This window comes from Vulpes vulpes, chromosome 3 (genome assembly GCF_048418805.1).
Source record: "Vulpes vulpes isolate BD-2025 chromosome 3, VulVul3, whole genome shotgun sequence".
NCBI classification, from domain to species: Eukaryota; Metazoa; Chordata; class Mammalia; order Carnivora; family Canidae; genus Vulpes; species Vulpes vulpes.
This window is the reverse complement of record NC_132782.1, coordinates 53980002-53995678: the sequence shown is the minus strand read 5'-3', so window position 1 is coordinate 53995678 and position 15677 is coordinate 53980002. Positions and strand designations below refer to the sequence as shown.

Below are 15677 nucleotides of genomic sequence, written 5' to 3'. Positions count from 1 at the left end.
TCATTTAATTTAAATGTTCTTATCTGGCCTATCGCTATTGCATCCTAAGTAATCTCCCCTTACTCCATTTCATACCATTCAGCACTTTTCTGCCAAAGTTGATTTTCTAAAACACACGTGTGACCATACTGCTTCACTGTGCCTGCAGCATAAAGCATCTGCTCCCAGGATGGTAGATGAACCCTTTTTGATCTAGGGCTGATCTGCCTGTCTGGCCTCATCTCAGTGCCAGCTATGCCCTGGCATGCCATTCTGAAAGTCTGTCATGCCTGTCCATGCTTGGGCCCCCTTGCACAGACCCTACACATTCTTCATCTGCTTGCCTTATTTATCCTCCGTTATCCAGCTCAAAGCTTCCCAGGCTATGGTGTACCCTTCACACCTCCAGATTCCATTCTGCACATCTCATATTGCACTGCTTTTAGACACAGCTCCTGAAGTTAGATATATTGGGTTCAAATCTCCATTCTTCTACTCATTGGCGGTGAAATCTTGGATAATAGTCTCTCTGAGCCCTAGTTTCCTCGCATGTTAAATGGGGATTATAATTTCTAATTATTGGACTCCCATGAGCATTAGAGATGATGTATATAAAGGATCTAGTATACAGCCTGGTTTATAGTAGATGATGAATGAATAAAATGAATGGATGAATGAATGAATGAGTGAGTGAATGAATGAATGAATGAATGAAAGTTGTGCCAGTGCCTTCTATAACCTAAATTCATGCTGGGAAATTATATCAGCATTCTCAGATTACAGTATTTCTCCTTATCCACTATTTCCTTTTCTGTGGTTTCAGTTACCCACACATCATAGTGCTTATGTCACTCACCTCACTTCATCTCATCACATAGACATTTTATCATCTCAGTATCATCAGAAGAAGGGTGAGTACAGTATAATTAAGATTTTTTTTTCAAAATTTTACATATTTATTCATGAGAGACACACAGAGAGAGGCAGAGACACAGGCAGATGGAGAAGCAGGCTCCATGTGTGGAGCCCGATGTGGGACTCAATCCCCAGGCCAGGATCATGCCCTGAGCCAAAGGCAGACGCTTAACCACTGAACCACCCAGGCGCCTCACAATTAAGATATTTTGAAAGAGATCCCATTCACATCATTTTGTTGCAGTATATTGCTACAATTGTTCTATTTTATTATTAGTTACTGTCATTAATCTCTTATGCCTAATTAATAAATTAAATCCGAGCATAGGTAGGTATGCATAGGAAATACATTGTGTCTAAAGGGCTCCCTGCTCTCTGTGGTTTCAGGAGTTCTCTGAGGATCTTGGAACCTGTCCACTGGGGATAAGCAGGCATTACTGTAAGGCTCATACTTTACTAATCGGAAAGTTGTTTCTCCCTACCCAGACGCATCTATGTGTATATATGGATACGCATGAAGTTTTGAATATGTAACACAACAAGATAACTGTAAACATAGATTATCTAGCTGTCTCCTATGATATTTACATGAAAGGTAAATAGTAAATGCAAAAAGGCCTAGAAGGGTATCACCAGTGTATTAACAGTGGTTATCTCTGAGATGGGAATATGAAAGTTTTAAGTTTAATTTTTGTGTATATGCGATGTTCATATTTGCCAAGAAGGACCTTCTACGGTTTTTTCAATAAAAAGAAAATAATAAAGTCATTTAAATTTTTTCCAGTGTCCCTACAATAGTAACTTGTGAGATTTCTACTGAGGTAACAAAATGTTTTAATCCAATTGCCAGGGTCAATATTTTTTTTAAAACCCATCTTGGGGGGTAGGGCCTCCAAGGGAGAGAGAAGGGAAGGCATAGGTCCAAGCTCTCCAGTGAACTCACAGGAAAGCAGAGTCTAGAAACCCTGTCTCCCAGTGCCCACGCAGCCCCAGTTTCAAGCGAGGAAAGGTGTGGATGTTACCGGGAGCTGGGAATTCTGGTTCAGTTCTGCCTGGGGGAGGGGAGAGCCCTGGACTTGGATCAGAAGATCCATCCTTTGACTTTATTTATCTGACCCATCTTGGGGAAAGCATATAAGCTCTCAGTGTCCTCGTCCAGTAAGCGGTGATAATAATAAGTTGCCATCAGACTGCTATCAGAGTAAAGGAGGATTGGAAAGTCCTTTGTTAACTTTCCAGCCCTCAGCAAACATTGGTTATAATTACTCCATCGTGCTGCTTCCCGAAAAGCAGAGGTTAGGAAAGAACTTTGGCTCCCAGGCTGGACTTCACTGCAATAGCGACACCCAGATTATGCAAGGCTGAAAGGTCAACTTTCTCCATGCCTGCTTTTTCCAGACCACATGGAGGAGACTCTGAGCCTCCTAATGCTGGGCCTGTCAAGGGCTGGCTGCTGACAGCCCCATTCAGCTCCAAAGGCCCACATGTGGTAGGTAACTGGCCAGTGTGGGAAGAAGCTTTCTGTTCTATTTTGTTTGCATCTCAAAACAGTTTGAAACATATGAAACAAATATCTCCTTGCACATAATGGGCTTGAGCATATGCTTGCTTGCTTCAGGGGCTGCCAATCGAAGAACGAAGAACGTAAGTGGTGGTTTTTGTTTCCCATCACACTCTCTGAATGTTTTTTGCTTCCAATACACCAGGCACCGGCTGTACAATTCCTGACACCTGCTACCTATTCTCCAGCGCATCAAAAAGTTTCACTACATTTGCTTGAAATGTCAAATAATATAGAAAGCTGGGATTTGATAGGTCCTCCTGCTGGAGCAGGCTATGGGGAGTAGACAAAAAGCCTCCTTGTGTCAAAGATTGTGGAAGAAGTAGCACTTTGTATCCTCTTCATTCCCTCCCTTCACTTCAACCTACACTACACCAAGACTGTTTTTTAGTAGAAGAGTTGAAAGCGACTGTGTAGATCCCTCGGACAATGCGCTTATTTGACACATGATGAAAAGGATACCCCAAGTAGTGACATGTCATGCCCAACACCATATGGTGAATTAGTTCAACAGAAGAAGGGAATAACAAAAGCTAACAGAGGAAGCCGCTGGGTCCATGCCCATATCATGCCTAGGCATTTGGCCAAAGCAATTAATCCTGTGAAAAATAATTAAAAAACTCACGGCTTTATGTAGAAATATAAAAAAAAAAGATACTAATAACAAAGCCCCTCCCCAACAAATTCTAGTTTAATTGGTTTGGAGTAAGGTCTGGTCATTGGCATCTTTGAAAGCATCACAGATGATCTTAATGTACGACTGGAATCGAGAGCTATTGGTATAGGAAAATACACTTAGATGAGAGTCTGGCGGAATGTAGCAGAAAAAATATTGGACTTGGAGTCCAGAGACCCAAGTTTGAGTCAGAACCTTTTCAAGATCATCTGTATAGCTTTGGGCAAATTACTTAATGGCTTTTATCCTCACTTCTCCATAAAACCTCACCTCATCTAAAATCTAAAGACCAGATGAGAGAGGCCTATAAAAAGTGCTTTGCAAACTCTGAAGTGCTGTGTCCCTGCAAGGCAAGACCCCTTGGAGACTTCTAGTGGAGCACTTCTCTACTGGTTGGTTTGCTAGTCAACTGAATTCCATTCAGCTAGCATTTATTGAATGCTTCATAGGAAACATACATTATGCTAGGTGCTGGGGATACTAAGAAGAACAAGACACAGATCCTATACTTAAGGAGCATTCAATCTTGGAAAATCAGATAGACATTTGAACAGTGAAATATTAAGAAGATGAAGAGAGATAGCACAAGAACAGAGATAGCGCAAAGGAGAAGATGCTCATTCTGGGGATGCTGGCCAGAGAAGAGGAGATGATGTTTGAGCTGTGGTTTGAACAATCTGGTCCTTTAGGTGGAAAAAAAGGAGGGGTGGGGGAGAGCTATTCTGCGCTAAGGGGGGATTGAACACAAAGATACAGGACTGGTAATCAGCCTGTATGTTGTTATGGATGGGGCCTGGGGTGGTAGGGTAGGATTCTGATCTCAACAGACCAGCCAAATTATCCCTCCACGTAGATGGACATAAATCCTATCTCTTTCAGGAGAAAGGAAAATGAAGTTAGATGGCAGGCTTAATGTTACAATGGATTTTAAAAGAACAGATCAAATTAACCTTAAGAGGCCTGATTATTTCTCTGAACCACAGGTAATCTGAGCTCAAAGAGTTAACACAGTCTGAAGCCCCCCATTGGCCCCAGACCCAGAAAAGTTGCTAGGTGACTTTGCAGAAGAGAAACAAATAGAAATCCTTTTCCAATTGAGAAGAAAATCAATGAGAAAAGAGGTGCTTAGGGACTTAACACATCTGCAGAGTGTTTTTCTTCTCCTTTCTCTTTTTTGGTATTTTTAACGGCATTAACACTTATAAATAGCAAAAATAATTACAGTGGTTACGTTTTGAGACTTGCAGAGGAAAACTTAGAAGGAATGCCTGGTAAGAAGGATCAAGTAACTCTAAGTATAGGCTGAGGAATAGGAAATGTTGAAGAGTTTAAAAACAATTAGAATTTAAAGTCCTGGATTTAGAACGCCAGAGACTCCTTTTTAATTTTTTTTTTTAATTTGTGGTATCCCTTTAAGAGCCATTCAGTGCAATTCATAGCCTGATTCATGCCACCAGCTGCCTCTGATTTCAGGGAAAAATGCAGAAATTTATAGGGAACTGTAAAATGGGAACAGGTTTTTACTTTTCTAAATTGAGGTTTTAACGGGCAAACTTCTGAAGGTTTAAGAAACGGCAGAGCCGAGCTGTGGGAAGCTGGTTTCTTTTCCGGTCAGGACAAATAAACACACAAACACATACCTAACTCACAAAGTGTTGGAAGAGATAAACCCATGCTCTTTGCAGAGAGGGAAAACCTAAAGTCGGCCTTGTGGGCAACAGGAGGAAAGTCACATTCGCCAGCAGACAGCACCCTGCGCTGGCAGAGGGAGAAACTGAGCTTCAGCAGGAAGCTGGGGCAGGATTTGCACAAAGTCTCCCGTCTCAAGCTGTGTTGTCTCCGCAGTCCCAGGGCAGCGCCCAGCCCACATCTCCTTTCTCAAAGCCCCAAGGATTGATGAGAAGCCCCTGCAACACCCGCAGGACGCGCAGGTGAGTCTGCCCAGAGGCAAGGTCAAATGCTCCGGGGCTACTTGACACCTGGTTCCCGAAAGGGCACCCGTGCCCCCTCCTGCCCTGGCACTCACCTCATTTTCCTGCCTGGGGTGCTCCTGGCTGCCTGGCTTTGGTCCCCTCGGCCTGACTTTCCTGTGAGCTTGTCCCCGGTGTGGTGTCAGCGATGCCTTATCTTTGTTCTGAGGTCCCTGTGTGTCTCTGGAATTGGCTGGCATTCTTCATTCAGGTCACGCCTTCCCCTGCCTGCAACAGATCCCCTCTCCCCCTCTCTCCCTCTGCCTCTTCCTCTCTCTCTCTCTCTCTCTCTCTCCCTCCCTCCCTCCCTCCTCTCTCTCCTCTCTCCCTCTCTCTCTCCCTCCGCTTTCTTCCCCTCTCTCTCTCTCCTCTGACTCGCTCTTACACACACTCATAGGAACCTGACAGAACAGAATCTGTCTTCTTCCTTAAAAGATCTGCTCCTCTAGTTCCTTCCTTTATCCTGTGTGGCTAGCTCCAGCCCTTGAGAGGAAACTGAGAGGCTCAGAAAGGTATTTGTATCTGTGTGTCTGTGTGTGTCTGTGTGTGTGAGTGTGTAAGTGTATGTGTATGTGTGTGTGGATGTGTATGAGTGATTTGTATGAGTGAGTGTGTGTGTATGAATGTATTGAGTGAGTGTGTGAGTGTGTGTGTGTGTGTGTGGAGGGTGGAGAGAGACAAAGTCTAATTTCTCTTTAGTCTCCCTTGCCAGATGGCCATAGTTTTCTGCTCTTCTTCAGGACACCAGCAAAAAGACACCAGTGAAGCAGAAACAACCAACTAAGAAGGCAATTCTGACATCTACACTAGGAAAGGAAAAAGGTCCAAATCCCAAAGCCTCAGTCAGCCTGCAAACAGCGAGACAGATTTTCCTGTGCACAGAGCCGTTGGCCAGGAATGTGAGGGAGCCCCAAGTCCTGCAGTTGGCTAGTGGCTCTTCTCCACTTAAAAAGCAATACTCATGCTGTTTTACCAACTCAGGGTGTTGGTAATCCAGCCAATCCAGCCCGGTGAAGATCCCTCACCGCAGGAAAGCCCGCACCCCATGGGTGTAGAAAGCCCTAGGTCTGTACACATGTCTACACTCAGATTGTGGAGAAATGCAGCACCAGATCTAAGCTGAGCTGAATAATAGAGGTAGTTACTTCCCCCACAACAATGACAACCAATACTGAATAGGGAGAGAGATGTCTGGGTGCAAAAAATGGATTTTACAGAGAACCTTTTCTGTGTTAGGCACAATGCTAAGCCTAAGCATCATCTCAAGCACTCTCACAAACTTGTAAGGGGCACACAATTGTACTCATTTTACAAATGAGAAAACTGAGGCTCAGAGAGTTTCAGCACCTCGCCAGGATCATCCAGCTCTCTCCTCTTTTTACTCCTTACTGCTACCTCCGCTAATAGTCAACATTTATTGAGCACAGTGGGTCAGGGACTGTTATAGAGATGTGCTAATTCCTTTCAATCATCTTTATACCTTGGATAGTTGAGTAGTTGACAGATGAGGAAACTGCCCAGAGAGATTAAGTAACATGCCCAAGGTCACACAGTTGGAAAGTGCTAGGGGAAGAATCTGAGATCCTACCCACTCTGTTGCACTGCATCTCCCTCATATAGTCTAATGCATTTGGTACCTCAAATACAACACTCATGGAGAAACTCAAGTTGAGGCATCCTGAAAAGAGCAGTAGATGTAGAGTCAGACTTTAATCTTTCCTTTCTGTCCAAGCCAACTGTGCACTCCGGGTCCAATCCTTAACACCTCTGCTCCTGCTTTGCCTCTGGGGAATGAGGGTTGCTATGAGGCTGCAAGGAGATTATGGCTGTGGAAGTGCCGTGTTAGCTGTCTGGCGGTGCACCTGAAGTTAGGCCCCGCGTCCAGTCTAACCAACGTAGCAAAAGCATGTGCTACCCATGCTCTGACACTGCTGCTTTGGCGCATTTGGGGGAACACTGGTTTGAATCTTGCTAGCATTCCCTCTGCTCCCTTTTCTCTCCAGTTTCTCTATTTTAACACTTTCAAATGTCAGTCTTGCCAGGCCTGGCATTAGTAAGAGGCTGTGGTCGATAATGTGGGTGCAAATATATGAGATGAGAGAATATGTTTGAACTCAGGCACTGTTTTAGCAAAATGTTGCTTTCTGTTTCAGGCAGAGTGAAAAAAAAAACATTTAAAAGTCCCATTAAGAAGCCTCACAGGCTCCTCAGACATCAAATAACTCTCACAAAACAACATTTTAATGATTTAAGTGTAAATGAATCTGAAACACATGGACTACATTTCTCTTGGAGTACCCAAGGGTTTCAAAACTGAAGGAGAAAGAACTTGGCTCGAAGCACAGTGCGCTGTGCAGAGGGCTTTGCCCGTCACAGACATTCCCTCTATTCATGCGGCAGCAGAGCTGGCCCTCTCCTCATTTAGGGCACATACAGGAATATGCAGTCATTTGTTCTGGGCACAGAGGGAAGAGCTTGGGAGGGAAAGCCATCAGCTTCTCCTTGTAAAGTGTCATAGAGCAATCGAGCTTCCCAGAATAATTTCCTGGCCATATTTTTTCAAGGCTGCCAATGTTCAATGGGAGGGATTTGAAATACGTTCTAAGCCAAAGTTCTGCCAATATACAGCAGATCTGATATGTGCTTCCCTGGGAGTTAGCCAAGGCTCAGATGGAATCTGCACGAAAACAGGAACTACATGGCTCAGTGAATGATCTGGGTGAGATTCAGGGCAGTTTCCCACTAGCCTAGAAGACATTGGTGAATTGTCCGGACCTTTTGATAAAGACTCTGAAGGATCATGAATAGATTATGGGAAGTAGGACAAATGTGAGAGACACTGATCTGGGAGTAGGCTCAGTGTCAGTAGGCTGACTTGTATGTGACCTTGGGCAAGTCATCTACTTTCTTGGTTGGAGGGAGGGAGAAGGGGGGCATCCATCTGCTACTGTACAGTCAGGGGATTGGACCCTGTTGAGATGATGGAGAACATATAAATGTGGGTATGAAAACTGGGGAATGGTATTGCAGTGTAGGTAGTCATGTGGGTTACTCTCATGACCTGTGAAGACAGTGGAGTCCAGAGTGGCACTCTCATCTTGACACTTATTTTATCTGTGGTCATAGCAGCATGCTCAGGATTCAATCATAGGCATTCATAAAAATAATTTTTAAGAATATTCAACTAGTTTTTAAAAAGCTTGACAGAAAGGTTAAGATATGCCCACAATGAACTAACAGTATGTCACATAGAATCATAAAATGTAGAATGACAGATGTGGGCATCATACCCCTAGGTTATTGTTAGGGACACGGATCAGAAATGTAGTTCTAAGAGAGTACATGTTATAGCATTCCTACCACTAGAACCGGGTTTGGTTTACATGTTCTACCGAAGTATTTATTATATGCAACTCCTGAACTGAGACTTTCTGGAATCCCATGAATGTGTTAGAAAATGTAAAGTATTTGGGCAATGGGATTTTGTTGGCAAAGTCTGAAATCCAGGCTTCCTATAGAATATCTAGGAAACTGATAAATAGCCCCAAAGATGGCACATTAGAATTAAATTTTGGGTTCTACAACACATGACAATGCTAAAAGCCATTGCTTTGGATCCTGGATATCATATTATCAGAATAATACAGGGGATTAAAAAATACCAATCCTTAAGCTTCATCCAAAGAGATTCATATTCAGTGAATTTGGGGTGGTGCTCCTGAATCTCTAATTTTAAAAGCTCTCATGGCACGATTTTGCCAACTTGGGTACAGAGATCATAATGGTGCATCTTGTAATTGATGTCATTTTAGATTTGATGAAATATCCTTAGCATGTCCAGATACTTCCATATACATTATTACATGTAATATTCATATATTTTTACAGATGAAGACAGGAAGTTTCAGAGAGACTATGTCAACAAGAAGATGGTTGATGTGTAGAGCTCAGGCCTTCTGACCCCGGATCCAGGACACTTTCCCCTCATCTACAGGCTCGGGATCCTGCCTATGGATTTTGAACATCCATGAGCCATGCTATCTTGTGTCTGCAAGATTGCAGGGAAGGAAAAATAATTTCTATTAGAAAATAAACTACTAGGCTCTGTTATAGGCTGTACTGTGTCTTTTCAGAATTCATATGTTGAAGCCCTAACCTTACCCAGGACCTCAGAATGTGACAATTTGGAGATAGAGTCTTTGAGAGGTGATTAAGTTAAAATGGGGCCCTGATCTGATGTAATTTGTGTCCTTATAGTAAGAGGAGATTAGGACACAGACAACACAGAAAAAAAGACCACGTGAGAAAACAGTGAGAAAATGGCTATCTGCAAGCCAAGGAGAGATACCTCAAAAGAGCATCTTGACCTTGAACTTTAAAACACATGCCAACATCTTGATTTTGAAGTGCTAATCTCCAAAACTATAAGAAAATAAATCTCTGCTGTTTTACTACCCAGTCTGTGGTACTTTGCCATAGCCTAGCAAAGCCCTAGCAAACTGACACAAGCTCTCTTACGCAAAGTTCCTGAAAAGCATGAAACACATGTCCCCCAGGGGTGTCAGGCTGATGTCAAGTGCCACACACATGGAATTAAAAAATACTGAGTTAATTAATATTCTGGTAAATAATATTTGGTAAATAATAAAAGAGACCTTCACTAATGCTCGAATAGAATTTATTTTCCTCACATAGCAGGAAGTGAGGAGGAACATAGGTCTGGGATAGCTGCTTGACATTGTTTTCTTGTTTTCTGCTCCGCCAGCCATAGTATATGGGTTTCATCCTCATGCTTGCCACCTCATGGTGACCAAAAGGCTGCTGTAACTCCAGATGTCAAGTCCACATTCAAAATATAAAAAAATGAGGAAGAAAAAAAGGGGACTGGGGGACTTCTCCTAATGTCTCACAGACCAGAGCTGGGTCACATGGCCACCACTAACTGGAAAGGAGACTGTGAAGTCTGTTTCTTACTTTTACAGCTTTATAGAGCAGAGCCAGGTGGCAAGGAAGACAGGGATTAGAAATGGAAATTGCATGAGTCAACCTTCAATATCTGTCACCACCATATGTCAAGAAAGTCCTGCCTTTTTTATTTCTCTTTCACTCCTGATATTGTTGAGAAGATAATCTCAAGGTGATGCCATTATGCCACTGATGCTCATTCTCATTTAATAAGGAAAGACTGGTCTCAAATTCAGAGTCTTGAAGAGGCAATATTATTCCGCTAGAATTTAACAATTTTTACTCATTATTTTTATTTTTATATTTAGAGTAGCAACATACTTTCAAATATATGGATTTCAGTTAAAAAAACAAATCCAGAGTAAAATAAAAATATGAAATAAATAATAATAACACAGATGATATTCATGGATACAAAAAATTTATAAATGTAAGTGACTAAATATTGGAAACATTGTTCTAGAGGGTGGAAAGGGTAAAAGCAGCTCAGCACTTTGGAATAGGACTGGCCTATGAGTCAGTATGCTGGGGATGGGGGTCACATTCTGCCCCAATCTCCTGTGAAGCTTTGTTTCCAGGAAGAATGTTTTCATCCTGAAAACAACTGACAAAGGCCATGCATTATTATCTGTATTTTACATATATGATTAATAATATTGAAATGAGGTCGTTGAGTCCTAGCGGAGAGAAATGTGTTGCCCAGGGTCTCATTGAAATTAGATGGTGGGCTGAGACCATGAATCAGAGTTCCCTACTCCCATGTTATTTCCTGTTAGGTTGTTGGTCACTCTATTTGAGAATGAGTACTTTGAAAAGAAAACTTACTTGTTTTTCTGAAGGCACCAAATGTTCCTTGCCTGGCCAACACAGCTGGCTCTCCAGGACACATTTTTATCGAACAAGGAGGTTGATGAGGTGTTTTGACCTCTCTTGAAGAGCAAAATTTTCATGCTTCCTCAGCTGCCAGTAAGCTTATAGCTTCTAGAATCTACTTTGGTAGCTGTGTAAGAGAGGACACCTCTCTCCTTTTCCCACTTTTCAGCCTATCCTGATTCCCACCTCTTTCCTTATGCTTCAGGCCATAATCTAAGCTTATTAGTGGGCAGTGGAAGTAAATCAACTGGCCATACACACCAGCTTCTCTTGCTTTTTTGCTTTATTTCATTCAATGAAAAAAATATCTGGGAACTAGCCTTCTTTGGGTCTTCTGGCTCTCTCTTTGCTCTACTTTCTCCATGTACCTGGCCAAAGAGTGATAGGGGAGGATATTAGGATATAAGCTCTGGCAGGCAGTGGGCATGCTCTTTTTAAATTTATGATCAAAGGAGGCCTTGTCATGGAGCCATTGAGCTCCAGCTTTACTGGAGACCCCAAGTCTGTGGAGCCAGGTACTAGCCTAGCTGGTAACACAGGGTACCTGGTTTTCTGTTTGGTTATTGGTCCTCATGGTGATCTTGCAGAAGGAGAGGTGATGTGTAAGGAATGATCCTGGGATTCTTAAATACTTGAGACATATACCATCTGTTTAGTTTGAACTGTGTCCTTCGCAAACTCATATGTTGATGTTCTAGAATATGATTCAAGGAGAGGGATCTCAAGAGAACCCAAATCTCAGAATATGATTATAAGGAGAGAGGTCTCAAAAGAACCCAGACCTGCCAACACCTTGATCTTAGACTTCTAGCCTCCAGAACTGTGAGAAAATAGATTTCTGCTGTGCAAGTAACCCAGTCTGGTATTTTGTTATGGCAGCCCTCGGAAACTAATACACCTTCCATATTTCCCTTACCTTTGCTCACCTAAATCCATTTTATAGCAACTATAGTTGCTATTTACTCACATTATGTCTCCTCTCTCCCAGAGGTTCCCAGGTACTAAGGCCACATGGACCAAGCAGATCCAACCATAGGATAGTATGGATTACACAATAAGAAGCAAATGGACATTTGGGGTAAGACCATGGGGTAGGTGGGGTGGGTTCAGATCTTGGAAGAGTCACGGTCCTTACTTCCTTAACTCCCTACTGCTATTTCATGACTATTATTTTTCACATCTATTTCCAAATTCCCTTGCTCTTCTATCACTCTAGCAAACTCTACTTATTCCTGCTACTTCTACCTTCTGACTTCTTGGTCCTATTTTTTGTTCTTTTTTAAAAGAATTTAGGCATGTGGCACCAATGCTTACCTTTCCTTCCCAGTTCCTCTTGATGTTCTGAGTGACACTAGGCTCTTGTCCTTTGACCTCCTCATCTTAAGTGATGACTTCTTCCACTTTACCCTAGCTTCACCCATACCGCATCCACCTCTGAAAGCTTCAGCTCATAACACCCCATTATCTCCTGTCTTTCTAGGTCTTTTACTCCTTCAATAACCATATAGACTTCAATAACCCTAGACTTCAATCTCATCAAGACATCCAGTCCTTTGACGCCATTCCATTTTAAGATTAACCGATTCTCTTACCTTCACATCTTTTCTGAATTGCACAATCAATCACCAGCACTCCTTTGCAGACTATTTTTTCCCCACTTGCTTTCTCAGCTTGGTTCTTGCTTCAGGGGAATTATTCTTTATCTTTCTAGTGAATCACTGAGAATCTAATGGAAGGTAGATTCCCTGTCTGGAATACCCCCAATAAAGCCACATCGGGCACGCTCTCAATTCCTTTGACTCTTTCTAAAAGTGTTACCTTCAGGGGAACCCTGGGTGGCGCAGCGGTTTAGCGCCTGCTTTTGGCCCAGGGCGTGATCCTGGAGACCCAGGATCGAATCCCACGTTGGGCTTCCAGTGTATGGAGCCTGCTTCTCCCTCTGCCTGTGTCTCTGCCTCTCTAAAAAAGTGTTACCTTAAAAAAAAACAAAACAAAACAAAAAAAAACCAAAATAAATAAAAGTGTTACCTTCTCTGTGAGATCCTTCCTGACCATTCTATTCCACTACTACTTCTATTCCTACCCACACTCACAATCCCCATATCTGGTTTCAGTCTTTTTCATGGCACTAACCACCAGCTAATATACTACTTATTTTAATTATTTATTTGTTCGTTGCTGACTTTCCATCCCATTAGAATAACAAAATCTTGAAGTGGACAGTTTTGTATTTTTTATTTACTGCTTTATTTCTAGTACCAGGCCAGTGCCTTTGACTTGTACATAGCAGGACCTTCATAAACATAAACTTAACAACAAAGAAACAAACAATCCAATCATGAAATGGGCAAAAGACATGAACAGAAATCTCACAGAGGAAGACATAGACATGGCCAACAAGCACATGAGAAAATGCTCCGCATCACTTGCCATCAGGAAATACAAATCAAAACCACAATGAGATACCACCTCACACCAGTGAGAATGGGGAGCATTAACAAGACAGGAAACAGCAAATGTTGGAGAGGATGTGGAGAAAAGGGAATCCTCTTGCACTGTTGGTGGGAATGTGAACTGGTGCAGCCACTCTGGAAAACTGTGTGGAGGTTCCTCAAAGAGTTAAAAATAGATCTGCCCTATGACCCAGCAATTGCACCGCTGGGGATTTACCCCAAAGACACAGATGCAGTGGAACGCCGGGACACCTGCACCCGATGTTTATAGCAGCAATGTCCACAATAGCCAAACTGTGGAAGGAGCCTCGGTGTCCATCCAAAGATGAATGGATAAAGAAGATGTGGTTTATGTATACAATGGAATATACCTCAGCCATTAGAAATGACAAATACCTACCATTTGCTTCGATGTGGATGGAACTGGAGGGTATTATGCTGAGTGAAATAAGTCAATCGGAAAAGAACAAAGATTATATGGTCTCATTCATTTGGGGAATATAAAAAATAGTGAAAGGGAATAAAGAGAAAAGGAGAAAAAATGAGTGGGAAATATCAGAAAGGGAGACAGAACATGAGAGACTCCTAACTCTGGGATATGAACAATGGGTGGTTGAAAGGGAGGTGGGCGGGGGGTGAGGGTGACTGAGTGATGGGCACTGAGGGGGGCACTTGATGAGATGAGCACTGGGTGTTATGCTATATGTTGGCAAATTGAACTCCAATAAAATGAAATTAAAAAAATAAAAAATAAATAAAAAAATTTGTGGAATGGGCTTTCGTTGGAGAAAAATTTAAATATGGACATATTCTTAAAACTTGCTGGTAGTTAGTGCCATGAAAAAGACTGTTGTGTACTGATTACTTACAAATCTATTTCTTTAGCCTACATGTCTTTTTTTTTTAAGATTTTATTTATTTTTTCATGAGAGACACAGAAAGAGAGAGAGGCAGAGACACAGGCAGAGGGAGAAGCAGGCTCCATGCAGGGAGCCTGATGGGGACTCAATCCAGGGTCTTCAGGGTCACACCCTGGGCTGAAGGGGGCACTAAACCGCTGGGCCACCCGGGCTGCCCTAGCCTACATGTCTTGCCACAGTTCCTCACTCACCCATCAAATGTCTGTCCCCACCTCCACCTGAAGTGTCCATTGGGTAGAGATTGTTATCTTTCCATTCCAACTTGCTCATCCTCCTGAACCAACTATGTCCATGAACCACCATCACCTCAGAAACTCAAGCCAGATATTTGAGTGTCATCCCTGATTTATTTTTTCCTCCCTTCTCATATGCCATCAGTCAATCAGTTCCATTGTTTACATGTAAGTATCTTTCAAATCCAACATCAAGCATAGCTTCCATTCCCTCCTGCCCCTGCATTACTGGAAGATTATCTTAACAGCTTCCTAATTGGTTTTTCTGTCTATAGTAACATTCTTATAAGAATATAAGTCTCATTAATTCTGTCCCTTTGTCAAACCTTCTTCTAAAAGCCCTCTTTGCTTAAAGAGTAAAATAAAAATGTCTTAAAATAACATTTGAACTCCGAAGCCTCTTGTTGACGTGAGGTGCCATGAGATTGAAGTAGCCTGCAGTATTGAGCCAACATGTGGAGGGCAGCTGCCTTGGAAAGTCAACTGGGCCCACAGCATACTTTTCATGAGTGAGAAAAAACCCTGCTGTATGAAGCCACTGAGCTTTTGGTATTGTTTGTTTCTGTGGATGATCTGGCCTATCCTGACTCACATAGTACTTTTACGAGATATTGCTCTTTCACTTCTTTATTCTTCCCCACATTTAGGCACACACACTTTAATGTCTAGAACTGGTTCCAAACTAGTTGCTTAATCCAGATTCCATCATGCTCTTTCACACTTACATGCACTTACATACTTGGTTCTCTTGGTCTTTAGTGCTATTCCCTTCCTCATTTGCTTATGGAATTTCTTCTAATTTATCCTTTGAAATCTTGCTTAAATGTCAGTTTTCTTTGAAATCTTGCTTAAATGTCAGTTTTCCTGGAAAATCTTCTCTGATCATCCAAAAGGGAATTAAATACTACCTTGTTCCTTACACATGCTTTAAATTATTGCATGTGTCAAATTACAAAACAAATATTTGTCTACTCATACCTTTCTTTCATTATAGTAATTCAAGAGCCTGAACAATATTCTTGGTACTTTGGGATCACTAGTGCTTTTTGAATAGATAGATGTTCAAATAATCTTTAAAAAGGCATCAAGATAGGTAAGCACACAAATTAATTTATAATTACAAATTGTGATG

General features: G+C 42.1%; 1 protein-coding gene and 1 long non-coding RNA gene across 7 annotated transcripts in view; one reads left to right on the top strand and one right to left on the bottom strand.

Annotated features, from left to right (window-relative positions):
- The window catches only part of MASP1 (MBL associated serine protease 1), a 61271-nt gene extending 55380 nt beyond the window's left edge, over window positions 1–5891 (bottom strand). For 2 of the 6 annotated variants that reach the window (XM_072752481.1, XM_026007346.2), the window contains exon 1: window positions 5158–5398. In XM_072752481.1, the coding sequence (XP_072608582.1) occupies window positions 5158–5162 (5 nt within the window). In that variant the 5' untranslated portion in view covers window positions 5163–5398. Of the gene's footprint in view, window positions 1–5157 lie in introns of all 6 variants that reach the window. The other 4 variants (XR_012000428.1, XM_072752482.1, XM_072752485.1 and 1 more) reach the window with 4 other exon arrangements.
- On the top strand, window positions 4924–13908 carry LOC140598221 (uncharacterized). The gene is made up of 4 exons (XR_012000429.1): window positions 4924–5062; window positions 8990–9307; window positions 11928–12017; window positions 13196–13908. It is a non-coding gene; the product is annotated as an uncharacterized lncRNA (long non-coding RNA).
- The last annotated feature ends 1769 nt before the right edge of the window (window positions 13909–15677 follow it).